Below are 26,450 nucleotides of genomic sequence, written 5' to 3' on the forward strand. Positions count from 1 at the left end.
TTTGTTTTGCGCGTTGACCTACATATTCCAACAGCCAACCCAAGTCCCTAGGCTTCGGTCAAAATGGCAGTAAAAAAAAAAAAAGGTGTTACATCAAATACGATTTTTAGGAAAGGATTCACATTTTGCAGTACTGTATTTGGTTAATGGACTTTTTGAGTGTAGGGGGGGGGGCTCTCACATAATGATCTTATTTGGAGCTGTAGCGGTAACAAACTTCTTAATTAGCCTACGTAAAAAAAAACCTGCAAAAACTTTAATACAGAACTAAGCTCTATGGTACCATGTGTAGCAGCTAACACTAACTGGAGTGAAAACAACACTAGTTTCTGTTTCTTGAGAGGCACTTATGACATAAATTGACCTGAAAAGAAAGTTAAGTTTTGGGGTGAATCGAAACGAAGAGAAACATCGCGTCATCGCCGCTTTGCGCATGCGCTCCGGGTGACAGCACAGCTAGCCGTTGCTAAACTAGCGAGTGGGTTTAATGACAGTGGCGACTCCGATATTACTGATTAACGCTGAATCAACAGGGACATGGAGAGATGCCGTGCAGTCCAGTATGCACCCTGTCTCCTCCGTTTGACAAGTCACGGTTGAACTTTTCACTCCGCTAACTTTCAAAAGCAGGCGTTTAACGTCAGCTCTGCTATAGCAGGCTCAGCCGAGTTGTCCGTTGTGATTTTGCTTTTTTTTTTTAATTGGGGGGGAAATGCAAAGAATCAAAACTTGGGACTTTGGTTGGCGGCTGTTGAAATCGGGCTATGAAGGAGTAGGAAATCAGCCTTCGTCGTTGCGCAAGTATAGCCACGTAAGTCTAAAATCGTATTCATATTTGTTATGATGCCTAATGACAAGTGAGCGTAGTCTTTACATGAGCTAGCAAGTAATCAGGCATATTTGTTGTCTCTTACCTAAGCGTTAATATAGTCACCGTCGTACTTGCAAAGGCAGTGGTCTTTAATTGGTAAATACTTGCATAATTGCTGACCAGGGACACCGACATGCTAGTGAACCTTGGCACACTCGATGAGGGTTCCTCTGTTCTATCAGTTACTTTGTTTTTTAGCGCTAGATCTGGCTGTACTTAGAAAAATAGCGCCTGCTATTTCTACAAGTGCAACCAGATTGCTATATGACAAATCTAATAAATTTTGTTGTGTGATTTAAAGGAGTCTGTTCCTCACGTTCTGTGTGTAAGGAGCATTAAATTTAGATAATCAATCTGATACCACACCAATCAATCTTTATACTGCCATAAAGCACACTGAACTCTTGCCACTAGGAACGCCCACAACTATTGCCGACTATTATCCTGCGTACTGAGGAATTATCAAACCAGATTGTAAAGATGAATCAACTCTGTCCTCAGAGTCCAAAGTCTTTCGGACTCCTCTTTGACATTGATGGCGTGCTGGTGCGAGGCAGGACACCTATTCCTGCAGCAAAGCAGTGCTTCAGGAATTTGGTGGACCGGAAAGGGAAATACAAAGTTCCTGTGGTGTTTGTAACAAATGCTGGCAACTGCATGAGGCAGACCAAAGCTGAGCAGCTGTCACATCTGCTGGAAGTGGAGGTAAGCAGCATATGAGTTGGTCATGGACCTCAAGCCTTCAGAATTTGACTGTTGTGTCTGTAGTCCTTTGTAGATCCAGCACATCTTTCAAACTTGTATGCACTGTCCTCTCCTGCCCTGTTCCTTTTTTAGAAGAGGTTTTTGTTTTTTTGGCGGGGGGACTTCTCGTTTGTTGTACTTCTCTGTTCAGGTTTCCCCAGACCAGGTGATGCTGTCTCACAGTCCCTTGCGAATGTTCACCCAGTTCCACAACATGTGTGTGCTAGTTTCTGGACAGGGCCCTGTACAGGAGGTTGCTCATAAGTATCCTTTTCTTAAACAAACCTTAGCGCAAACCTGTCTTGATAATGTACATTAAGATTTACATGATACAATAAATATTTGTATTATTTTATAAAAGAAACAAAATTACAGAAATTGTCTCATAATTCCTGTCACACTAGTTCTAAGAATGTTAGTAGAAAATTCAGTTCAATTCAAGTCAATTTATTGTCATTAAAAACAATGTGCAGGCACATGTTAAAAATGAAATGAAAACATGTCATTAGTTTAAGTCATCCGACTTCCTGAAGATGGAACATATGCAGTCAACTGGCTCTTATTACATGTGCATCTATATTTAGCTTTAACCTATCAAAATTGCAGTTTGGGATTTCAGAATGTTATTACTATAGATATGCTGAGAGAAGCATATCCGCTCCTGGATGTCGTAGATCATAATAGAAGGCCCAAGGACAATGTAAGTAGTGTGGTGGAACTTTTATTTTTATATGTGTACACATACATATGAGTGTATATATAGATGGAGAGTATTGTTAAACAACTTTAGATTTGTACATGCTTTTTACAGATTCCACTAACCAAAGGTCTACCACCAATAGAAGGTGGGTTTCCTTCCATGTAATTGTGTTACGTAGCTTAGCAGAGTTGTGACCAGGGCAATAGTGGCCATTTAAATGTTTGACAGTTACTTGGCACTTACTACAGAAACCTGTTAGATCTTTCTTTCTTTCTTTTGCTACAGCTGTCATTCTGTTTGGTGAACCTGTCAGATGGGAGACCAACCTCCAGCTTATCACTGATGTCCTTCTAACTAATGGGAAGCCAGGAAATCCTTTGACGTCACTACAGTTCCCTCATATCCCAGTCCTGGCCTGCAACATGGATCTCTTGTGGATGGCTGAGGCCAAGAGTCCCAGGTACATTTGTATGTCCATCAGGGTACATAATATTTCAGCTTTTTGTAACCCATACAACAATAATACAATAGTAATTGATATGTATGACAACAGAAGACTTAAAAAGCATTTAATCACGTGTGCCTGTCTCTTAGGTTTGGTCATGGTATGTTCCTAGTGTGTTTGGAGAGCCTGTACAATAAAATCACAGGCTATGAGCTGAAATACGAGGCCCTGATTGGTAAGCCTAGTGTGGTGACCTATAACTACGCTGAGCTGCTAATCAGACAACAGGCTGAGAGTCTTGGCTGGACTCAACCTGTGGAGAGACTCTATGCTATTGGGTAAGTGACAGACAACCCATTTTACACTGAAATAGTGACCTGGAAAATGTTTGTGACTTTTTGAGGGAAGGGATTGACCTGGATAAATCAGCCTTGGTCAAGATTAGGGTTGAGAAGGGGATTACTTCTTGTCCGGCTTGGTGGAAATTTCACCATTTTGCCCTTGTTACAGAGAGAGAGAGAGCGATTATCTTGGATAGTTATTGGGTTTATTCTTTGACAACTTGAGATCTGGTCTTGTCTTCCATACAGTTGTTGCCAAACTGATTAGAAGTTAATTGTAATTATTACAGTGATAATCCCATGGCCGATATATATGGCGCCAACCTGTACAACCGCTACCTCCAGGCCTCTCGGTGTGCCAGGGCCCAGATGCAAGCTAAAGGTAGTGGAGGAGGCGGGGAACCTGTGGAAGACCCTCAAGAAATGACCTCAACAGAGCTAGGCAGTGCGATGGGTGTATACAGGACTGAGGAGCACCACCCTGAGAGGTGCAGCTCTATCCTGGTGTGTACAGGGGTGTACAGCCAAGAGCAGCAGGAACTGCCACCAGACCCCAGGCACACAGTCACCGAGCAACAAATCTTCCATGGCCACAGGGATTTCCGCTTCGACCCAAGCCTCACACAGCCTTCCTTCGTGGTGCAGGATGTGAGGGAGGCCGTAGAGCTAGTGTTCCAGCAGGAAGGCTGTCCACTGGCGTAGCACGGGTAGCCTAAGCTTTCTGAGCTCGGGGTGCTTTTCCATCCCTTAATCCATCCACTCACCTTTGTTTACCATCTTTGGTGAACAACCCTAATTACCCCTTATCTGCTTGTTACTGAGGCATGTAGCTCTGTAAGGAACACAGGGCTATTTAATGTTTTGTGTCCCTGATTGTCACAAGGAAGATGAAGTTGTGTTAGTGTGGCCAGTCCTTTGAAATACATAGAAAGCGCTATTGGATAAATTGCACAAAAAAAAGCAATGATAATTCTAAGTTTAACTTTGGTGATGGGAAGATGACATTTTTCAAGCAAAATACACCTTGTTGGTGTCATAGATTGCTATTCCTTAGCCCTGTCCCCCTCTGAGGTCCTCTGACGATTAGTTCTGATGTTTATGTTCAAGCTGCCATGTTTTGACTCCATTCTTTGAGTCGTAGTGAATGCTTTAACAGTACTGCTGAAGAGATTAAGGGACCAGGCTTCAATTCATTACCACCAGTTTTGATTTTAGCCTTGTCCAAGACTTTTTAAACTCTGTTAGCTGAAATGCGTAATAATGACTGTAGTGAAATATTGTTTTGTGATATTTTCTACTAATATTGCAAGGTATTGCGTTTTCATAAAAATGGAAATGGTGCTATTTCTTTGAAAATTTGTCTTGGTTATTATTTAGCACAAAAGGATGCCTTAAAAGACTTGTGTGGGAGAAAACAGAATTTGTGACACCAGAAAGACTGAAAAGGTGGGTCAAATGAACCTACTTATAATAAATAAATAAACCAGAGCCCCACAACAGACTGGGTATAAGGTTACAATATTATTTAAAATTACATTTCTAGCAGCAAAACAGTAGTTATATAGAGAATGATGAATATTGCAAAAAATTTAATAAACTATTGCCACATTAAAAACACATTTTACATGGGTTATTTTAAACATGGATGAGGAAGGACTGGAGTTCGCGCCCCGGTCTCGTCAGATCCGACTATGGCCGGACTCGACGAAGCAGCAATCATTGGCAACGCTGTCTTCGGGAGGGGGGCGGAGTCGGCTTGTGTTCGTCATGTGAATGCGTCTCTGTGTGTGTCGGAAAAACAGTGGTTCGGCTTGGATTCGCCTTGTCACGAAATTGGGGAGGCGCTTTCCTTCGAGACTGCCGGCCGGAGAGATGCAGTTGGCGAACGCATGCAATACGAGGGTGGGTGTTTGAATTAAAATAGGGATCAATTGGCCACTAAATTGGGAGAAAAAAAAGGGAAAAATCAGAAATAAATTAAAAAAAAAAAAAAACATGGATGAGGAAAATTCATACGATAGTCTTCCATATCTAACAATTATATACAAAACTTCCATTCTCACACCCCATACCAAAGAAATAGCTTGGTTTCCCTTGTAACTTATCCCATTACCGTAATTCCCTTTCCACTGTAGTGTAACCTTTCCCAAACACAATCACACAAACAGACCATGAGTGTGCAGGGTGCTGTATTTTGGGAATAGTTCTTTCAATCCATCAGACCCAAAGTGACACAACTGCAACATCTGTTCCATCAGCACCCACATTTCTTATCTGAGGAAATAGGGCCATGGATTGGATGGGAGTTGTCTAACAGGAAGTGAGGCAACTCATGGGCGGTCTCGTCGGTGACCGTCAGGCCGTTCCGTACCAGCAGCTCTCTGGCCATGAGAATGAAGGCTGCCTCGACATTTTGGGCTTCCTTGGCTGATGTCTCCAGAGCAGCCAGCACACCCCTTTCTTCTGCCAGGTTGCATGCATCCTCAAATAGCACTTGTCTTTTGTTATGAAGGTCAGACTTGTTACCTGGATTGAGAAACATATAGTGGGCCATAGTGAAAACAAATAGTCTAGATACCTTGGGTTGTCTAAATGAAATCGTAGGATGATGCCTTGCCTCAAACAAAAGGCGTACAATTTTGTTCAAGTTGACTTGTCCTCTAAACGTGCTATACCAAAACTGCACTCTTAAGAGTTATTTATTGGGTTTACTGAAGACAATGTTACCCACCGATGAGTACCAATACTACGTTGGCGGCGCCATACTGCTTGATCTCTTGTATCCAGTGGGGCACAGATTCAAAAGTGGAGCGATTTGTTAGGTCGTAGGCTACCATGGCCCCGTGGGCACTGCGGTAATAACTCTGGGTGATAGTGCGAAATCGCTCCTGTCCCGCTGTGTCCCACACCTGCATCTGTAATGACAAAGCAAAGATGATATGAGACATGAGGGGACAGAAAGTGAAAGTTCACCATGGCTCAGGTGGTTGAAGATAGTGAATATATAACGCTTGGTGGCTACATACCAATAAAATGTGTTTTTTTTCAGTTATTTGTGTAATTTGAAATGTTATTTCTTGTTAATTCAATCCGTCACAAAGGTCCGTCATCCTTTTTTGACTGCTTCTTTCCTGAGCTGAAAATATGGATTTCACCCTGTACATCCATACAGTTGACAAATCTACACACACCCGCAAAGCTAACATGCGTGTGGCAACATTTGAATGGAGCACTAGGCCAAACCACTTCCTCCAAAGGGAACGCTAATCTCAATAACTGAAAATAGCTGCAGGGTTATTTGCTTTGGGAGGTGAATAAGAACACATACACTTTTAATATCACACTATCATGTTTCTTTTATTGTTATCCAAAAGAATATGTGATGCAATAACAGTTAACATAGAGCAGAGGCAAACAAAAAAAAATAGTGTAAAGGAAAGGGTATAGGTCACTCACCTTCACCTTCTTGCCGTCAATATCTAGGGTGCGTACAGTGAAGTCTACCCCAATTGTGTTTTGCTGATTTTCCACAAATATGCCCGACTTGAAGCTCTGGACGACGCAAGTCTTACCCACATCGGAGTCTCCAACCAGGATGATTTTGAAAAGAAAGTCAAAGGAGTCCTCGTGCTCTGGCGCCGCTGACTGCATGGCGAGGGGAGGCACACACAAAGGAGACATGGGGAATAAAATGTTGAGTCCTGGCCCTCTGTGCCCTGAAGCAATAGAACTGGTTCTTTCAATGTTTTCTCAACAACATGTGACCATCTACAAAAACAATGTTCCTGTCCTTCTCAAAAAAACAAAAAAAAAGGTAAAGCTTTTTGCAACACTTTGTGCCCAGCCGTTTAAAAGACTTATCTGTATCCTGCACAGATAAAATTGCTCCAGTGAGCAATGATGATTCATAGTGGATATGTGACTTATTACATGAGTAACAGGTAACTGCACTAAACACAACCCAAAATGACATATGGTAAGGAAAGAGACATTCCCAGTGTTGGACACACTGTTTCCTCAAAGTGCTTGTTCGCCCTCCTGTCTTTTTCTACCGTTACAGACACACAGGCACTCTCCGCGTGTCTCCCCAGCCATCATTAGACATCCATACAAAAACTCAAGAGAATAATCCCTCCAAAAGATATGCTCGTTGATATTTCTTCTTTTTACTTGGATAAAACTGTATGCATGTCACCATTTTGAAGAGCTTCTCCCCGTTGTTGTTCCCATTTAGTCCTTAATCCCATCAACAGCCTTCTAAAGGCATAGCACTCGACCGCTGAACAAAAGTAGCCTGTAATAAAATGGCCTTTACGCTGTAACTTTATCTGTCCTCCTGATTATCACCAAACCTTTCCCCTGGTCGCTCTGAAGCTAGAGCAAATAAAACACGCCTCCTTACCTGCCCTGGTAGGTGCAATTTCCAATTGCCAGCCCATCTACACCACTGCATCTTGGGATGGGAGGTTTCTAATCAGGCTCTGTAGCGAAACAGATCCTGGGAGAGACAATCAGAGGAAAAACACTGGGGGATTCATTAGGAAAGACACTGGCTCTGTCCACACACACATCTTGGTTACAAATGTGTGTTTTTGATCTGGTGGGAATAGACAGACATTCAACATACATGAACATTTAAAGCTACACTTAATCATCACACAGCTCAAACTCATACGTTCTCAAACGCTGTGTAAAGAAAGCCAAAGGACTGCCAGTTGACTCTGTACAGGATTTGCACATGTCCTGCTGCTTGTAAGCCTCACTGTTTTGACAGTTTACAACCGCTCCTTGTGCAGGTCAACTGCTTGTGATGCAATATCAACTCTTGACGTCATCTTACCGTCTTTCGAACCCTAGAAAACATGATGAAAATGCCCCATATGAACACAGCGTTTAGTCGATGCCCTTCACTAGTGACCTTGTTGACCGCTGTCAACTGACACATTCCAAAGCAGTCAGTAATACAAGCTGGTATTCAAGTATGGAATATACGCAATCAATTAAACGAAAAGGGGAAAAATGCATGAAATATTAGTGATCGGTTTAACTAATAAACAGTGTAATTTAAAATTGTTATACCTCAGCCTTCATACGCTCGCATCACAGTAAGATGTACACATGGAATGATGAGAGCACTGCACTGAATCTCAGACACCCTCTCCCTTATGTCCCTCTCTCCACCCACACACTTGTTACTGTCGTCATCTCAGCCCACAGAAGGACAAGGCACAGCTGGACACAAAACAATGTGTGAGTGTTAGGGCCTGTCTACCAGGCATGGCCTATCTTTGGCTTGAGCAAAACTCCACCTTCCTGTGTGTGTGTGTGTATGTGTGTGTGTGTGTGTGTGTGTGTGTGTGTGTGTGTGTGTATATATATATATATATATATATATATATAATTGTGTGTGTGTGTGTGTGATACAGAGAGAGAGAGAGCCTTATAAAAAGCTACAGAATGGTATTTTTTGTTTACATTCTAACTGATGCAAAAGAGAAACAAGAGAAAGTGCTTTGACTACAGTACATTTATCATTAAAAAAGGTCAGTTATTTAGTAAAAATACAGAAAGGTTTTATTGGCATATGACCATGTAAAATGGTGGACAGAACTCTGCTATAATGAAAGTTGATTTAACCAACAACAAACATAAGGAATTAAGAAACCATGTAAAATTCTAAAACCTTATGCTTGAAAACCCTAATATACAGACACAAATTTAGAACTAATTATATCATGTCATTATATACACTCACCAGATACAGAACAACCAATTATATCTAGACATTGCAGCATGTCTTCATTCCAGCCATAACACAGTAAAACCCTGCTATGATCAGTAAGAGTCCAAAGTCAGCAGCAGCAGTGTCGCTGAGTCTTGATGGAAGCATAACCTTGTTAAAGTAACATGATGCTTTGGTGCAATACAAAAAGTGTCAGTTATTGGTCTCTATTAACAAAGAATTGTGTCTACCCCTGGGTCATCTCCTCTGCAGCAAGTTTCTGGCACTTGCAATGTCTCCGAGTCTAAAAGCAACTCTGGGGTTTTGTGGGTATTTTGGCTGGCTCTGTGGTTTTCTCCCAGGTGTAGTTTTTGGCGTTGTTTCTGGAGGAGGAACATGAATAGGCTTCCATGGGATAGGGTTGCAGTAGCTGGGCGAAGGGTAGGCCTTGTCATAAGGACCTGGAGGAAGATTATCAAATGCATCTCTGCTATATAACCAGTATCAACAAGGCCAGTGAAAGTAAAATGTGATATAGTTACTGTATTGCATGATACTACTTGATATGACATAATGCCATCACATGAAAAAGCAATGTCACCATAACATGAAATGCTGCTTTAATCTGATCCCTAGTTCAATGTCAAAACCAATGGATCACAAAACATAGATCGCATCATTTACATGGTGATAGTTTGTCAAGAGAAGCTAACAGAGTGTTCATCTGTAAATGGTGGGAACAGTAACAAAAAACAACCCATTGTTCCCAATTCCAACAATCTTAAAATAACCTTACTTTTTGGGCGATACAGTGATTTGGGACTAGCTTTGCTTTTCTCATTGGCACCTGCCAGCCATTCCTTGAACTTCTCTTGAGCCCTCTTCCGGCGTTCTTTTTCCAGCTCCTCTTTCCTGGCAGCCTCCTCCTGTCACACCAACAGAGCTACTGAGAATCTCATACTCAAAGCACGTCACCATCAATAACATATGTTCAAAGCATCAAAAGTCAGAATTATTCAATAAAGCAATTGAATGATGTTGATTAAGCTCTGTGCGTTACTTTCTCCCTCTTCTCCTTCTCCTGTTTCTCTTGATTCTTCTTCTGCAGCCAGTCTCTGTACTTCTCCTGCGCTTTCTGCTCTGTGTCTCTCTGCTTTGCTTGCTGCCTCTGTATCTGCTCCTGTTCTTTCCAATGCTTAATCTGTCTCTCTTGTTTGTCCTAAGGGAATTGGAAAAAAAGTATATATCATTCAGTATAAAGGTATTGCTCACATGGAAATTTATTTCCAGAAACACTGTATATTTAACAATGGGCCATGGGTTGATTATTAAAACAACAAAGTTGATCAGGTTACTTTGACCCATTTTGTGGGTTTCGTTGAGTCAGAGGTACCTGTTTTCTCTTCAACTTTAGCCATTCTTGGATCTTCTCCTCCACAATAGTTTTCTTCTCTCCCTGCTCCCTCTCTTGCTGTTCTTCTTTCTCCTTCAGTATGCGCTCCTATTCCAAAAGGTATCTTTTTACTCACATTTTAGACATTTGCATGTTTGTCACAAAGCCTGACAGAGTTGGTTCCGAAAGAATGGTTGGATTAGCTTTCATCTAATTCTGAGATCAAGCAAAATCATGTAAATATTAGGCCTAATTTAGACCTAAGGTTATGCTTCGTCACAAATAAACAGAGGTTTGCGCATAGATGTGATGATACAGTGAGAGAAACAAAGCGGTGGCTTACCTCCTCAGCTTTTTTTTCCAGTTTGAGACGATCATCTTTGGCTTTGTTCACCAGCCACATCTCCCATGCACTAAGTGTTAATGAAGCTGCTGGTTCTAAGGCTGAAGTCAGTGCCCGTTCACCCAGTGTTTTTGGCAACTCACATCTAAAACAGATCATATTTTATATAAAACATCTGTTGTCGCTACATAACTTATTAATTGGACTATATTCATATTGTCTGAAATTATACTGACAAAAACCTTTGCTTTGCCCATTACCGGTAGCTGTCAATACATTTAAAAAAAAAAGTGTAAAATGTTTTGCTCTTTTGTATCATTACATCCATACCCACTATATGTGCAGTCTTACATCAGTCAAATATATTGTCCAGTTTACACAACTGAGCTAATAATGTACAATACCTGACTGGTGACGTGGTGACTCTCATGTCCTCAGTCTGTTTTAGTGAGGTGAATGTCTCATGTGGATGCGGAGCCGCAGTACAATGGTCTTCATCGCTATCAAAGCTGTCGTGGTAGATAGGAGAGAGGAGGGAGTACGTGTCGTCATCATCGTCAGATGATGCATAGTCCTCCACACTCATGCATCTATGGACATCTCTTCCCCTGCTCAGTTTAAGAGGTGTCGAGCTGAAACCCTTGGTGGCTGAGGCAGGAGAGGTTGGCATCTTACCTCCAGACATCACTTGCCAAGGTGAGCTGCAAACCAGAATCAGAATCCCTCTATTTGCCAAAAGCTACATAGGAATTTGACTTAGCAGTCAGCACAAGAACATAAAATCATTAAATGGAACATAAAACCACGAATGGAAGGCGAAAGAAAATAAATACATATAGAATAAATAAATATTAGGATATTACATAGATTAAAGTGTCTAGGTTAAACCATATACAGCGCAGTTAATATCCTGGCACATTCTAGGGCAGTGTTTCTCAACCCAGTCCTCAAGGAACCCCTATCCTGCATATTTTCTTTGCAACCCTGAATAGGTACCTGTTTGTAGTTATTCAACCAATCAGCAATGAATTTTGTCAGATGTTGCACACCTTGCATAATTAAGTGCTGCGAGATGATTGGTCGAGTAAGTACAAGCAGGGCTACCTATGCAGGGTTACAATGAAAATCTGCAGGATAGGGGTTCCTTGAGGACTGGGTTGAGAAACACTGTTCTAGGGATTAAAGTGAGTGTGAGTAGTAGAGTATTAAGTCAAGTCAAGTCAATTTCATTTGTATAGCCCAATATCACAAATTACAAATTTGCCTCAGTGGGCTTTACAGCAACACAACATCCTGTCCTTAGACCCTAAACGCTATTAAGCTATAAAAAGTACAAACCTGTGTGGTATCTTGAACTAGATATACATGTTATACCACCAAGCCGCTAGAGGGCGCATCTAGTTTACCATTAGTTAGACGATACAGTATAACTGCAGAGCGCTAGACCAGTTCAGACTAGCCAGACAGTGATGCACATGTAATAATGTTCCATGCTGCAAGACGTTCATTAAAAGAAAGTAAACATGGATAAATGCGTACTTGGTTCATCAACCAAGATATAACAAAACCATTTAACATCAAGACAAGCGCGATGTATCACGAGCAAGAGTAAACGATTTAAAGGTCGATGTTTAATCATCGCTGACCGGCAAGTGCTAAGACTGAGTCACGTAGAAAAAATATCAGTAGAGATATTTTGCCAATCTGTTTCATCTGTCATTTGCACAGGGTAAAATATTAAAATGTATTTACCGTGGGTTAAACTACTATGCTAAGGTTCATCGAATCGGGGAACCATTAGCTTGTTAGCGTAACAAATAAAGCCAAGATGGTTGGTGGAATGGTTTATCCAAAGGATTTCGTGCTGGCCACCGCTCAATGCCAGCTGCTGACTTGACAACGTAAGGCTGAAATATCGAAACGATTCCTTACCAACAAAACAAAGCTTCTTCCTCGACGCTGCTTGACGCTACTCTCCAAACAAACTTTATTTCCCATGGTACACAGCGCAGGCGCGCCCCCACGCGTAAAGAGACGCTATTTCTGTAACTATGGTTACAGACAGTCGCTGGATGCTGGTTTACGCCCCCCCCCCCCATTTTCTTTCATAAATTGACAAGTTTCGCTAGTTATACTGCATCTGCAATGTTTATTAAAATAGGCTTTAGATATACTAGCATTTTATTCTTTGGTCAGACAATTTGCTAGTGAATGTGATATTTACCAAGAAACAAAGTATAGGTTATCCTTATCTGTAATGCCAGCCTCCTGTACCCTAAACAGTTCCAGCCTTCTTTGTGATATCCAAGTGTTTGCAGTTCCCATGAAATCCAACAAGCCCAAGAGATTCTGTTAAATAAACATTCCCAGAACAGTGTTATGTCATTGTATGTCGTATATTGCACTGATTGTAAAGCCCCTCGGAGCTATCTTGTGATTTTGGAATATACAAATAAACTTGACTAGCAACAATTTTTTACAGAAAGTTTTTTCTAATTCTAAATTATTCTTTATATTCAAAGGAAGCAACATTGATGAATTATTTTTAAGAAGACCTTTTTCACTTTATTTCAGTTAGTTGATATTTTTTGTTACTAGCCAAGGACATTTCCAGTTAATGTTTTCATAAATGTTATTCCAGTAAAACACGACCACTTTTAAAGGGGGTGGTAAACTTTTTTGTAAATTTTTGTAAGCTGAATACATGTTGGTTTTAATCCAGGATGGTAGAATTGATTGTCTTCATGATGAATTAAAAAAATAAATGATAGCACATGCTGGCTGCGAGGGAGAAAATCTACACTTTTTCTTACATCTAAATATGACCAGGCAGAGACAGGCTAATAAAATGAATACTTAAGCGTATCTGATTTTACAATTTCAAAATTTCACATTTAAACATCTGAGTATTCCAGTGTCAGCATGTCGTCTCCAAACCAAAGAGGTGTTTTAATTAACACGCTCACTTATGTATAAACAGTACAGGTGCATCTCAAAAAATTAGAATATTGTGGAAATGTCACGTATCAGGAAAGAACCCAAAAGCAGACGGGACAACCAGGTAAGGGAAGAATCAAGTCTTTATTGAAGTAACCGATCTCAGGGGTGGAGCAGGAGTCGGCTCAGTGGCAGGTAGGCAGGCAGGCAGGCAGGCAGGTAGAAGTCCATGAAAGACGACGTTCCAGCCAAGACTGGACCACAGTGGAGGCTTTTTAAGGGTGATGATCGCGTTGATGTCAAGGGAGAGCAGCTGACTGCTTTGATGGCCAGCTGGTGTCAGGGGCGAACGCTTTGATGTCAAGGGCGAGAGGCTGATTGCTTTGAAGTCAAGGGAGAGAGGCTGTGACAGGGTGGGGGGGGGTCAGCAGGTGTCAGGGGCGAACGCTTTGATGTCAAGGGCAAGTCAAGGGAGAGAGAGGCTGTGACAGGGGGGTCAGCAGGTGTCATGGGCGAACGCTTTGATGTCAAGGGCGAGAGGCTGTGACAGTACCCCCCCTCCGAGGGGCGCCACCGGGCGACCTACCAGACCCGTCAGGGTGCGTCCTGTGGAAGTCCCGGATGAGGTTTGCGTCTAGGACCAGGCGACGAGGGACCCAACACCTCTCCTCCGGGCCATATCCCTCCCAGTCCACGAGATACTGCAGGCCGCGACCGCGGCGACGAGAGTCCAGGAGACGACGAACGGTGTAAGCCGGATGATCGTTGATCATACGAGGAGGTGGGGGCGGGGGGACCGGAGGAACTAGAGGGCTGGTAGAGACAGGTTTGAGGCAGGACACATGGAAGGAAGGGTGAACCCGGAGAGCGCGGGGCAGCTTCAGACGGACCACAGAGGGGTTAATGATTTGACAATGGGAAAGGGACCAATATACCTGGGGGACAGTTTCTTAGCGTCCGATTTCAAGGGTAGATCCTTGGTAGAGAGCCATACCTGGTCACTGGGGGGGTAGTCCGGAGCAGGGGTGCGATGACGATCCGCCAAGCGCTGGTAATGGCCGGAGGTTCTGAGCAGTGCGGCACGGGCTCGCCGCCAGGTCCGACAGCACCGACGGACATGGGCCTGGACAGACAGAACCGGAATGTCTACCTCTTGAGAAGGAAAAAGGGAGGGCTGATAGCCGTAAAGGCATTGAAAAGGGGACAACCCAGTAGCAGACGATGGCAAGGTGTTATGGGCATATTCTACCCAGGGAAGTTGTGAGGACCAAGAGGATGGGTTGGCAGACACCAGACACCGGAGAACAGTCTCCAATGCCTGGTTGGCCCTCTCGGCCTGGCCGTTGGTCTGAGGATGGAACCCCGATGACAGGCTGACGGTGGCACCGATGGCAGAGCAGATAGCCTTCCAGACAGCAGAAGTGAACTGGGGGCCACGGTCAGACACTATATCACGGGGAAGAATGTGGACCCGGAAAACCTCCCTGACCAGCAGATCCGCAGTCTCTCGGGCCGAAGGCAGTTTAGACAAGGGCAAAAAGTGAGCGAATTTACTGAAGCGATCAACAACAGTCAGTACAACGGTGTTACCGTCGGAGGCGGGCAGACCAGAGACGAAATCCAAGGACAGATGCGACCAGGGACGGTGTGGAACAGGCAGGGGGCGCAGCAGACCGGCACTAGCCCGAGTGGAGGGCTTATTCTGGGCACAAACAGGACAGGCAGAAACAAAAGACCCAGTATCCTCCATCATGGAAGGCCACCAGAACCGCCTGCGGAGGAAGGCTAGGGTACGGGTTACTCCAGGATGGCAGGTAAGTTTGGAAGAGTGAGCCCACTGCAACATGCTAGATCTAACAGCGTCTGGAACAAACAAGCGCCCGGGGGGACCGTTACCTGGGTCAGGCTGAGTCTGTTGTGCTGCCATGACCTCCCTTTCAATGTTCCAGGTGACAGCCGCAGCCACAACCACACAGGTAGAGGGAACGATGGTGTCAGGTTGGAGCTTGGGCTCAGACTCCTTCCCATGCACACGAGACAGAGCATCGGGCTTGGCATTCCTGGAGCCAGGGTTTTGACACCCGACAGGGGACAGACTGAGGCAGAGCAGACTGGAGGCATAAGGCATGACAGACGGGACTCCAACTTAAAATTCTGGCCGATGACCAATCAATATGGGGACTATGCTTAACCAGTCAAGAATGACCGAGTATAATGGGAGCAAATGGAGAATTGATAACAAAAAAACTTAACTCCTCTTGATGGTTTCCCGACAACAGGAGGCGCACAGGCTCCGTCTTAGAGGTTATCCGGGCCAGGAGACGTCCATCCAGGGCATTAGCTTCAAGAGGCTGGTCCAGACTCACAGTGGCAAGACCTAACTGCTTCACAACACTTGAATCCAAAAAGCTTTCATCAGCTCCAGAGTCAATTAAAGCCAAAAGTTTAGTGGACTGACCTTTAAAACTGATGGTAGCTTGCAACTGGGTACGTGGACGAGGAGACAGAGGGCAGACAGTTGGGCTCACGAGGATCCTCCTCCTCCCTCGTGAGCCTGCTAGTCTTGACGGACAGTGAGGGCAGGAGGCGAGAAAGTGGCCAGGCTGACCACAATACAAGCAGCTGTTCTCGGTGATGTGGCGTTGACGCTCCTCCGGGTTGAGCCGGAAGCGGCCGAGTTGCATCGGCTCCGAAACTGGGGAAGAGTCACGCCTCGGGCTTTCTCGGAGGACGTCAGCCTCAGGCGAGCGAGCTCGGCCCCCAGAGTTTGGAGGTGTGGCCCGTGGTAAGTGGTTGTGACCAGGAAAGCGGCGCGTCCTCTCTCGCCTCGGCCAGGGTAACCAATTCCTCCAACCCTCCAGGCTCGGGGTAGGAAACCAATTCGTCCTTTATGGATTCGCTGAGACCGTTGGAAAAGCCGGCCTGGAGGGACTCGTTGTTCCATCCGCTCTCCGCTGATAGCGTACGGAACTCAACTGAGTAGTCAGCAACGCTGCGGGAACCCTGGCGGAGAGAGATCAGTCTTTTTGACGCATCCTTTCCCCGCACGGGATGATCAAAAACCTGGCGAAAAGCAGTGGAGAACTCAGCGTAGGATGAGGAAGTGGAGGCCGGCATCTCCCACACCACTGTAGCCCAATCCAGGGCGCTTCCCCGGAGAAGACCCATGATGTAAGCGACTTTGGCTCCATCCGTTGAATATGACTGGGGCTGCTGGTTAAACACAATCTCACACTGCATCAAAAAAGGGCGACAAAGTCCAAGATCTCCATCATACTTATCGGGCGGGGCAACCCATGGTTCCTTAGCCGAAGTTGATGGCGCTGGGGGTGGCGGAGCTGGAGGGGCGGGTCCCGGGCTAGCAGAGACACCAAGTTGGGTCTGGATTCCGGAGATCTTTGAGCCAAGCTCACGGAGGGCGTCAGCCATCTCCTGTAGCACCTGGCTGTGCTGGCCGAGGACCGATTCCTGGTTGGCTACAGCCTGGCAGACCGTGGCCAAGTCTGTGGTGGAATGGTCTGCTGGGTCCATAGTGGCTGGAACGTACTGTCACGTATCAGGAAAGAACCCAGAAGCAGACGGGACAACAAGGTAAGGGAAGAATCAAGTCTTTATTGAAGTAACCGATCTCAGGGGTGGAGCAGGAGTCGGCTCAGTGGCAGGCAGGCAGAAGTCCATGAAAGACGACGTTCCAGCCAAGACTGGACCATAGTGGAGGCTTTTTAAGGGTGATGATCGCGTTGATGTCAAGGGAGAGCGGCTGACTGCTTTGATGGCCAGCTGGTGTCAGGGGCGAACGCTTTGATGTCAAGGGCGAGAGGCTGATTGCTTTGAAGTCAAGGGAGAGAGGCTGTGACAAGGGGGGGGGGGTCAGCAGGTGTCAGGGGCGAACGCTTTGATGTCAAGGGCAAGTCAAGGGAGAGAGAGGCTGTGACAGGGGGGTCAGCAGGTGTCAGGGGCGAACGCTTTGATGTCAAGGGCGAGAGGCTGTGACAGCGAACGCTTTGATGTCAAGGGCGAGAGGCTGTGACAGGAAAAGTTAATTATTTTCTGTAATTTAATTCGAAAAGTGAAGCTTTCGTATATTCTAGATCCATTACACATAAAGGGAAATATGTCAAGCCTTTTTTTTACTTTAATCTTGATGATTACGGCTTACTGCTCATGAAAATCAAAAAACCCAGTATTTCAAAATATTAGAATATTACATAAGACCAATCAAAAAAGGATTTATAATACAGAAATGTTGACCTTCTGGAAAGTATGTTCATTTATGCACTCAATACTTGGTCGGGCTCCTTCTGCACGAATTACTGCATCAATGCGGCGTGGCATGGAGGCAGTCAGCCTGTGGTCCTGCTGAGGTGTTATGGAAGCCCAGGTTGCTTTGATAGCGGCATTCAGCTCGTCTGCATTGTTGGGTCTAGTGTCTCTCATCTTCCTCTTGACAATACCGGGTTCAGGTCAGGCGAGTTGGCTGACCAATGAAGCAATCCAGTCCTCAATACTGCTGATTTTCTGTTCTGCCAGGTTGTTCCTACATTCACCTGTTGTTCCAGGTCTAATACTTCCCTGACTTTAAGTTTAAATAACTGGCACTACAGGTTAAGTAAGACGTTTTTGTTTGGTCTCCAGTTCTATATTTATGTCTAAAATGAGAAAATGTGTGTTCCTGAATATTCATTAACAAATTAAATAGTAAATGTTGGGCATTTCTACTCAAAATCAAAATGTGCTTCTCAGAGACATTTACCCAAACAATTTTCTCCTCCTCCACCACCTTGTTGTTGTTCTTTTTCTTCTTCTTCGCCGTCTTCATCTTCATTTTTGTGGCGGTTGGCAAACTGTATATGGTGCATTACCGCCATCTATTGAATTGAAAATAAAACTACATTCTCCTATCTAATCTAATTATTCCACAGTGGTGGAATGAACTCCCCACTGATGTCAGGACAGCGGAGTCGCTGCCCATCTTTCGGCGCAGGCTGAAAACTCACCTCTTCAAGAACTACTACCCTGTTACTTGTTCTTATTACTTATTGTATGCACTCATTTAAAAAAAATCTTCTTACGCTTTTACTTTAGCACTGGTTTTGCTCTTAGATGCTTGTTTAGATGCACTTATGACCTCTGATGACTCGTAGTTCTCCTAATTTCCTACGTTAAATGATGCACTTATTGTAAGTCGCTTTGGATAAAAGCGTCGGCTAAATGACTAATGTAATGTAATGCTTCCTCATGGCTTAGCCTTCTCCTGGACCAGATCCTCATGACTTTAATCTCTTTCTTTCTCCTTGGACAGTCTGCTTGCCATGCCTCATGACTCCCTCCCCACTTATTACACTTGGGTTCTTTTCTACAGTTTCTACCACTGCACATCTCATCTCCACATTTATGACATATCCCCAAAACATGACTACACACAAGCATGCTGTGCCCAAATTTCCAACAATGTCTGCACTAAATGGGTTTGGGGACAAAACGCCTTACTGGGTAACTGATATGATCCAAGAATACTTTGTCAGGCAGGATTTCTGTTTCAAAATGCAACATAACTGATCTTGTTGCACTCCTTTCTCCATCATCCATCCTGAACATTCTATGACTCTGTTACATTCTTTGAATCTATTTGCATCAACCACATACGGTACTCCATCAACGACACTTGGTAACCATCAAACTCAGATATTTCCGATGCCTTCCTCAGTTGTGTCTGTGAGACACATCCAACATTGATCAACCCACTTCTTTTTACATCAACTAAGTTGACATCGCCAAGTTTGTCCTTAACCCAACTCGTAACTTCGTGCATGTCCGACAGAACTCTGAATATCCCCTTGATCCCAATCAATTCAATTCCAGCCAATTGGATTTCTCTTTCGTTCTCACTATCATCACTGTAACTTAAAATTTCTTCTCTTTTCTTCTTTTTTTCTCCCTAATTTCTTCCTGCTGCTTCTTTCAAACTCATCCACCTCCATCTTCCTTCTGCTCCATTGAGCACCGATTTCCTTAATTGTGAACATGAGAAATGTAATGATTCGGTAATGTTTCCACTCACTGTATCATTTTTAATACCCCAACAGCTGGCTGACTGAACTTTTTAAAATAGATAGGGACATTAGACTTGTGTGCATATGGCCTACCAGAGTATCTTGCGGCCCTTGTGAATTGCCGCCTGAGCTGCATTTTACTGGAGCTGCTAACAACCTCTTCTTCTTGGAATTCAGAAGCTGCTGGCTATCTGGCTCTGTCCCCGGTCAGTTCAGCTCTGTTTTGCCTGCTCAGTCACACTTCACATTATCTGTCTAATTAGCAAGAACCTCCCTGGTGTAAACCAAAATGACCTTCTATGTTTGAAGACTTCTTTCACCAAGAGGTGTTGCATTTTCAAGCTGCTTTATAATAACATTTGCAATTATTCAAACAATGTATTGTATAATATGTTGTATCATATTTCAACATGTAACCTGCTGCTCAGGCAGTATGTTTTTGTACAATACTTTGTTTTGACAGAGTTCTTGTTGACAGACTATGATGAACTGCAGTTGATTTTCTGATGAACAGCATCATAAATCTTACAAGGTAACTCGTGAGATCTACCTTAACTGTAAAGAAAAATAAAACAACTGTCTACTACAAATAATGGGGGGGGACACCTCCGTATCCTGTTGCTGATTAATAAAATAGCTGAAGGATATGCTCACCAAACAGTTCCCATCTATCACACCCAAGCAGGGAATAAAAAAAGCATTTTTTTTTGCATATTCTAGACCCCTATCAAGCATCTCAAATCTAAGACAAAGCCACAATATAATAATGCCACTGAAACATCAACAACTAGCACGTGCAGAATGCAGATAGGAGTGTCAGTCACTTTGATAACTCAAATCTCCATGCTGGATCCAGTGCTTTCCCACCAAGGTGTGAAATTCCAGTGTTAGTTTCTACAGTTGATGTGTTTGTCCTAACCCGTGAAGGCAGGCACTCCCGTTCAGAGCTCTGCATGATCTAAACATCCTCAACCACTTCCAACCGACTAAGGAACCAGCAGCTAGCTAACTGGACAGCGACTATGGTGTCAGAGGACCTCCAGGGGCAGCCTGAGGATAGAAACCAGCTCCGTCAGGCCTCCAAGACCCTTCGTCAGGACCGAAGACCCGCTGAAGACCGTCCACGAAAGTCTCGCAAGAAGCTCCAAGTTATCATTTGCATCCTCCTCGTGGAGCTGTGCGAAAGGTTCACTTTCTTTGGGATTGTTTGCAATATGATCCTCTTCTGCACTATAAAGCTGGGCTATGACAATTACCTGGCTGCCACAGTAAACTTGTGCTTCATTGGGGCCAGCACTCTCACCCCTGTCTTGGTTGGGTGGTTTGCAGAAACTTGCTTAGGAAGAACCAAGGTGCTCTATCTTTGTGCTTTCCTTCATTTCTTTGGTAAGACCCATTGGGATAAATTTGACATATTGCCAGTCTAATTTGTTTTCTAATCAAAATGAGAATGTTCAAATTATGTTACTAGATTAGAATCATTTCCATACCAAGTAACAATATGCACACAATGCTGTTCTTTTCACAAGAAATGTAACACTATGACTGACAGAAGAGTTGTTTGGTACATACGTTACTATGAATACTTTGAGGTAAAATCTGAAAGAGTGAACAGCTGTCAAAACAGCAAAAAAATGTATTTAAAATGGCCTTTGATTTGAGCATAAGGGAGTTTGAACAATTAGCAGGTCTGTCTAAGTCTCTGGTCATGTCACCACAGCAGCATGGAGAAGTCACACCAGTATTAAAGTGATTTGAGCAGAGCAAACCAGATACCATGACAGTCACCGATGTTTTCACCTGACATTTTTCACTTTCTAGGAACAGCCATGCTTCCTGTGGTGGCATTCCCATTTGAGGATTTTTACATCAACACTCATCATATGACCCATCAACTGAAACCACGGGAGCAGCAGATACTCTTCTACACCGGCCTTCTGGCTGCTGCACTAGGCATTGGGGGCATCCGGGCAATCCTCTGTCCCATTGGGGCCTACAGCTTGCAGGGCTACAATCAGCACCAGCTTCTGTCCTTCTTCAACTGGTTGGTGTCGTCCTCATACAGGCTGAAAGGACTATCGGACAGTCAGTTAGTGTATTAGTCAATAAGCCTGCCTTATTGACTACTACACTACTGTACTGACTACAGTCTATCTATTTCACCATCAAGGCCATCCGCTTCTTATGAGAGTCTTTATAATAACAGTGTTTTGCCCTTTAATAATTCTGCCTGGTAGTAAGCAAATAGTCGCGGTAGCTGCGTTTGTACAAAGGCATGCTATCAATGCCTATATTGTCATCTATTTGAAAATCAAGTCATTTTCCTTATCTACAACTAGTCAGTATCAATATCCCAGCAGTGTTACATGACAGAAATTCCACTAAAATGTTTGAACCGAGCATATGCAGTCTGAAAAGAAGAGTCACCCTGCACTTCTGTCTAAATCCCTACTTTGGAGAAAAAGATTAAATTAGTTTACTCTTGTCAACAAGTGCAACCAGATGCTGTGCTGCCCTAAATCTGGTACAGCTTTTCTTGGTCAAAGCATAACTCATGACTCATTCCCATCCCCCAAATTCTTCAAGAGTGTCTCATTCCACTCGGCTTCCCTTTATTCATATACAGTTGTGCATTATGTGCACAGTACCTGGATATATGCCCCTATGATACATCTCGTTTGCCTCATAAAAAGAAACCTTCAAGCTCTGCACTGCAACTTACTCCCTGTCTGGAGAAGAAAACAACAATGCAAAAAATAATTCAGAAAAAGCAGCAGCTTTACAATGACAAACATATAAGTTGCTTTCTTTACAGCACTTGTCCAACCATTCTCATTTATGCAACAGTTATACAAAGTAAAGCATCCCAGAATTAAAAAAAAAAGTTTTTGCAATTTCTCCACCAAACAATGTAGTTCCTCCACAAGTGGCTGGCTGCTATGCAACCAAGGCTATGAGCCATAAAGTGGGAACAAATGTTGTTAGCATACTTGTAAATTAACACTTTGTATCACAACAAATACCATTATTAGAATAAACACATTGTACACATAAATTGAGCAACAACATTAGCAAACACAGCTAACAAACACTGCTTTTTAGGTATAAAATTATTTTTGCACGTTAATCTGTACACTGCTGTTCATTGTGCGTTTAGAGACGAAGGTGTGTGCAGTTGGATTATTATTGCATTATAGTTTTCTTCATTGGCCTATTCCAGCCCAGGACAATCCACCAAAGTATAGGGATGACATAAATCAAAACAGATATTTTGAAACATGTCCATTTTTGACACAGACACTTGGTGACAGCCACTGACATCAGCTGTCAGAAGTAGAACAATACAGATGGAGCTCATAAACAACTGCAAAAAGTTCCCCCCTCTTTTGTTTCCCAAACAAAGTGAAGTTCTTAAAATGTATTTAATTCTAATAAAATAGGATAATTCTAACCAGTCTTTCATTCCCTTCAGGTTCTACTGGCTAGTCAACCTGAACTCCACTGTCGTGTTTCTGGGCATTGCTTACATCCAGCAGTCTGTGGCTAAAAACCTGGGCTTCCTCATACCCTTCACCTCTGTGCTGCTGGCTCTCATCGCCATACACATGGTCCGCAACAAACTCACTTTCAAACCCAAGAAAGGTAACATGCACAGAAATGAAGAGAGACATAGAAACAGGTATATATTTTGAGCTTTTCATTCTGAATGTTGCATCATTCCCCCTTGTTTCTGTCATAGGTGGATCCTTACTGACCACTCTGGGAGTTTTCCTCAACTCTATCAAAATGTGCTGCCTCCACTATCGCCACTTGAGTGGGGACGTGGCCTCCTGGCTGGACCGGGCCAAGGAGAACAATGGAGGGCGCTACAGTGAGACGCATGTAGAGAACGTCAAAGTCCTAGCCAGGCTCTTCCCGCTTTATAGCCTCCAGCTGGTGTACAGAGCCTGCGTCACACAGGCAGGTCAATGGGAAAAGGCTTGGATCTTTTATTACAATTCATAATGATATACATGAAATGCATCATAATGTCATCATCATCATAGTTGGAATAATTACTTCTTCTGCAGAAATGTCATCATGCGTAACTCAATTTCTTTCCCACAGATTCCCTCAGGTTACTACATTCAGACAATGAACTCTAATCTTCACCTAAAGGACTTCCTCCTGCCCATCGGTGCCATGAACGTAATCAGCATCCTTCCTCTGCTTGTCCTGGCCCCACTAATAGAGTGTGTGACTACTTGTTATCTCTCCATGGAGAAAACTCCTCTGCCACCTGCCAAAGTCATCAGTGTGTATTTTCACATGCACACATCCACACTCGCAAATACTAAATTCTGTATCTTGGCTTATATCTGTACAAATCTCTCTCATCACTCTGCCTCGGTCTTCTGTAACTACTCTCTAGCGTCATCTCTCGGTAGTGTATTTCCAAAGCTGGAGTTGCCTGAATGACCTGTCTGTAAGATAAATTTACCTTAAGACACCTTGACCTTCTGTGACCCTGTCTTTCTCACATGGCTCTCTTTATCCTCCTCCTCTTCGAGTCCTAGGCCATGCATGTGCAGCCCTGTCGGTGTTGGTGGCAGGCCTGTTTGAGTTGCATAGGAAGGCCTTCCCCCTGGTGGAGCAGACCCTGTCTGGGAAAGTTCTGCAGGTGTCATCCATGCCTTGTTTCCAGCTGGCTCCTCAGTACATCCTACTTGGCCTGGCCGAGGCCTTAGTCACCCCAGCATGTGAGTCAAAGCTAAAGACAGGTGTCTCTCCAAATCCTCAGAGCCGACACCATAGCCGATACGGCTCAATTTATACAGCTGAAGAGAGAAACTAGAATCACATAAAGCCACTGTAGTTTTCCTTCTGTATTGTCCCTAACTGGATCTCCTATCACCCCCTCCTTGGTAGGTTCTCTCATATCTTTCCAACTGACACCCTGCCATATAAGAGGGATCTCCCTGCACTTCCTCACGCTGTCCTATGGAGGTGGCTGTTTCTTAGGAGCTGTCATCATCCAGTTGCTGTACTTTTTTTCTGGAGGTAAATCTCGCTTATGTTTTCTTTTATATTTTTCAGTCATACAATAAGCTGGTCATATGCTGATGTGACGTTAAAACTGCAGGTAACTTCTATCCAAACATACTTCATGGTGGAAACCTGGAGAGATTTTTCTTCTTTTTGGCCACACTGATGGTCATAAACACCCTGTTGTTTTGGAAGATATCTAACAGGTAAATATTGCCTCAAACATTGTAAGCAAGAGGGTGACTTTAGGCCAGAACCAATGCAAATGCACTGTTGAGTAAATATCTTATGACCTTTCTAAGAACAGCATTATGTAACCCATGTGCAAAATGTCCACTGGGTTTGTTTGTGAATCTTCAAAAGGGGCATTCGGGCGTCCAGGTGGCGTAGCGGTCTATTCCGTTGCCTACCAACAAGGACGGGGATTGCTGGTTCGAATCTCCGTGTTACCTCCAGCTTGGTTGGGCGTCCCTACAGATACAATTGGCGGTGTCTGTGGGTGTAAAGCTGAATGTGGGTATGTGTCCTGGTTGCTGTACTAGCGCCTGTCCTGGTCAGCTGGGGCACCTGTTCGGGAGGGGGAACAGCATGATCCTCCCATGCCCTACATCCCCCTGGCGAAACTCCTTACTGTCAGGTGAAAAGAAGGGGCTGGTGACTCCACATGTATCAGAGGAGGCATGTGGTAGTCTGCAGCCCTTCCTGGATGGGCAGAGGGGGTGAAGCAGAGATTGGGACGGCTCGGAAGAGTGGGGTGTTTGGCCGGATACAATTGGGGAGGAAAAAAAGGGGGCACTCCTCTGATGTGCTTGGCCTGTGATAGACATTTTGTAGCAAAAACAAATGGCCTTAAACATGAGTCTTTTCATTGGCAATGATCTTAGAAAAACAGAGTAAAAACAGTGCCGATAACGTAATCGAAGAAACAAAAATAAAAAATTACATGAAAAATTACTATTGCTCAAAACTGTTGGTATAATTGCTCTTCCCCATAACTGTGAAGTTCACCTGTTCAACATGGTCTTACGTGTATTTTCTATACACCCAATGTTTTCCAGGTATGTTGACCTCAGTGTCCAGGGTAGGGGGCTGACCACAAGCCCTCTGGCCGAAAAACTGCTTCGCTACAAGGCCTGTTTGAGATTTTATCACACTATGGATCACTCTTACACAAACGCGTCTATTGAATCTATCCTGTGATGGCAAACTGACTTAAATTAAGCCAGCAGATAACCAAGTGGTAAAAGAGGTGCAGTAACCAGAGGGTCACCAATTTGCATACCAGGACTGGCTGGATAATCTCGGTTGGGCACGTGCCGACAATGACAATGCATCAGGATCTCAGAAAAGAAGAGTTTGCCGTTGGACAAGGCACTTCACCACAACAACCCCGGGCAGCACTGCGCTGAGGTTAAAGTATATCTTCACTTAAAACTCTGTAGCGCTGGCGCTACATTACCAAGTAAACACTGATGTAATTGGTAGAATTATGGGCCAAGGGCGTCTGGGTACCGTAGCTGTCTATTCGTTGCCTACCAACATGGGGATCGCCGGACTGAATCTCCGCCAGCTTGGTCGGTTGTCCTACAGACACAATTGGCTGTGTCTGCGGATGGAAAGCCGGACGTGGGTATGTGCCCTGGTCGCTACACTAGCGCCTCCTCTGGTTGGTCGGGGAGCCTGTTAGGGGGGGAGAAATAACGTGATCCTCCCACCGATACGTCCCCCCTGGCGAAACTTCTCACTGTCAGGTGAAAAGAAGCGGCTGGCAACTCCACATGTATCGGAGACATGTGGTAGTCTGCAGCCCTACCCAGATCGGCCAAGAGGGCGGCGCAGCGACCAGGACAACTTGAAAGAGAAGGGTAACTGGCCG

At 44.1% G+C, this 26,450-nt stretch overlaps 4 protein-coding genes across 8 annotated transcripts; 2 read left to right on the plus strand and 2 right to left on the minus strand.

Annotated features, from left to right (window-relative positions):
* The first annotated feature begins 448 nt into the window (after positions 1 to 448).
* Positions 449 to 5,271, plus strand: hdhd5 (haloacid dehalogenase like hydrolase domain containing 5). 2 transcript variants are annotated; one of them, XM_056282692.1, is made up of 8 exons: positions 449 to 811; positions 1,373 to 1,576; positions 1,767 to 1,879; positions 2,222 to 2,315; positions 2,427 to 2,460; positions 2,601 to 2,775; positions 2,910 to 3,098; positions 3,392 to 5,271. In XM_056282692.1, the coding sequence occupies exons 1-8, from the start codon at positions 713 to 715 to the stop codon at positions 3,801 to 3,803; spliced, it is 1,320 nt and encodes a 439-aa protein (XP_056138667.1). In that variant the 5' UTR covers positions 449 to 712; the 3' UTR covers positions 3,804 to 5,271. The 2 variants fall into 2 exon arrangements, with proteins under 2 accessions (XP_056138667.1, XP_056138668.1); XM_056282693.1 differs by having other exon boundaries at positions 3,447 to 3,678.
* A 72-nt stretch (positions 5,272 to 5,343) lies between these two features.
* Positions 5,344 to 7,594, minus strand: LOC130113869 (ras-related protein Rab-19). Of its 2 annotated transcripts, none has more exons than XM_056281554.1 (4): positions 7,504 to 7,594; positions 6,558 to 6,746; positions 5,833 to 6,016; positions 5,344 to 5,627 (listed from the first exon to the last, which is right to left on the minus strand). In XM_056281554.1, the coding sequence occupies exons 1-4, from the start codon at positions 7,552 to 7,554 to the stop codon at positions 5,356 to 5,358; spliced, it is 696 nt and encodes a 231-aa protein (XP_056137529.1). In that variant the 5' UTR covers positions 7,555 to 7,594; the 3' UTR covers positions 5,344 to 5,355. The 2 variants fall into 2 exon arrangements, with proteins under 2 accessions (XP_056137529.1, XP_056137530.1); XM_056281555.1 differs by lacking the exon at positions 7,504 to 7,594 and adding an exon at positions 7,297 to 7,407.
* Positions 7,595 to 8,645: 1,051 nt separating this feature from the next.
* ccdc34 (coiled-coil domain containing 34) lies at positions 8,646 to 24,470 on the minus strand. 3 transcript variants are annotated; one of them, XM_056282305.1, is made up of 7 exons: positions 24,030 to 24,470; positions 10,964 to 11,260; positions 10,560 to 10,704; positions 10,217 to 10,324; positions 9,884 to 10,042; positions 9,620 to 9,749; positions 8,646 to 9,284 (listed from the first exon to the last, which is right to left on the minus strand). In XM_056282305.1, the coding sequence occupies exons 2-7, from the start codon at positions 11,242 to 11,244 to the stop codon at positions 9,082 to 9,084; spliced, it is 1,026 nt and encodes a 341-aa protein (XP_056138280.1). In that variant the 5' UTR covers positions 11,245 to 11,260; positions 24,030 to 24,470; the 3' UTR covers positions 8,646 to 9,081. The 3 variants fall into 3 exon arrangements, with proteins under 3 accessions (XP_056138280.1, XP_056138278.1, XP_056138279.1); XM_056282303.1 differs by lacking the exon at positions 24,030 to 24,470 and adding an exon at positions 12,492 to 12,539; XM_056282304.1 differs by lacking the exon at positions 24,030 to 24,470 and adding an exon at positions 12,312 to 12,409.
* slc15a5 (solute carrier family 15 member 5) lies at positions 20,572 to 25,786 on the plus strand. Its single transcript, XM_056282409.1, has 9 exons — positions 20,572 to 20,935; positions 21,371 to 21,593; positions 23,022 to 23,191; positions 23,289 to 23,509; positions 23,657 to 23,843; positions 24,100 to 24,288; positions 24,458 to 24,589; positions 24,672 to 24,780; positions 25,633 to 25,786. Exons 1-9 carry the CDS (start codon positions 20,572 to 20,574, stop codon positions 25,772 to 25,774), a joined length of 1,737 nt encoding a protein of 578 aa, XP_056138384.1. The 3' UTR covers positions 25,775 to 25,786.
* The last annotated feature ends 664 nt before the right edge of the window (positions 25,787 to 26,450 follow it).

The sequence above is a fragment of the Lampris incognitus genome, chromosome 6 (genome assembly GCF_029633865.1).
Source record: "Lampris incognitus isolate fLamInc1 chromosome 6, fLamInc1.hap2, whole genome shotgun sequence".
NCBI lineage: Eukaryota > Metazoa > Chordata > Actinopteri > Lampriformes > Lampridae > Lampris > Lampris incognitus.

Bases quoted from the DNA above. Each gene is read 5' to 3' on its own strand.
- hdhd5 (XM_056282692.1), top strand. From the start codon at position 713: ATGCAAAGAATCAAAACTTGGGACTTTGGTTGGCGGCTGTTGAAATCG. The intron at 1,577-1,766 runs GTAAGCAGCATA...TTCTCTGTTCAG, and splicing joins CACATCTGCTGGAAGTGGAG to GTTTCCCCAGACCAGGTGAT. The intron at 1,880-2,221 runs GTATCCTTTTCT...TCAAAATTGCAG, and splicing joins GTACAGGAGGTTGCTCATAA to TTTGGGATTTCAGAATGTTA.
- LOC130113869 (XM_056281554.1), bottom strand. From the start codon at position 7,554: ATGCAGTGGTGTAGATGGGCTGGCAATTGGAAATTGCACCTACCAGGG. The intron at 6,747-7,503 runs GTAAGGAGGCGT...CTCGCCATGCAG, and splicing joins AATTGCACCTACCAGGGCAG to TCAGCGGCGCCAGAGCACGA. The intron at 5,628-5,832 runs GTGGGTAACATT...TTCTCAATCCAG, and splicing joins CGTAGTATTGGTACTCATCG to GTAACAAGTCTGACCTTCAT.
- ccdc34 (XM_056282305.1), bottom strand. From the start codon at position 11,244: ATGTCTGGAGGTAAGATGCCAACCTCTCCTGCCTCAGCCACCAAGGGT. The intron at 9,750-9,883 runs GTAACGCACAGA...TTGGTGTGACAG, and splicing joins AGAAGGAGAAGAGGGAGAAA to GAGGAGGCTGCCAGGAAAGA. The intron at 9,285-9,619 runs GTAAGGTTATTT...ATCTTCCTCCAG, and splicing joins ATCACTGTATCGCCCAAAAA to GTCCTTATGACAAGGCCTAC.
- slc15a5 (XM_056282409.1), top strand. From the start codon at position 20,572: ATGGTGTCAGAGGACCTCCAGGGGCAGCCTGAGGATAGAAACCAGCTC. The intron at 23,192-23,288 runs GTAACATGCACA...TTTCTGTCATAG, and splicing joins CACTTTCAAACCCAAGAAAG to GTGGATCCTTACTGACCACT. The intron at 23,510-23,656 runs GCAGGTCAATGG...TCTTTCCCACAG, and splicing joins ACAGAGCCTGCGTCACACAG to ATTCCCTCAGGTTACTACAT.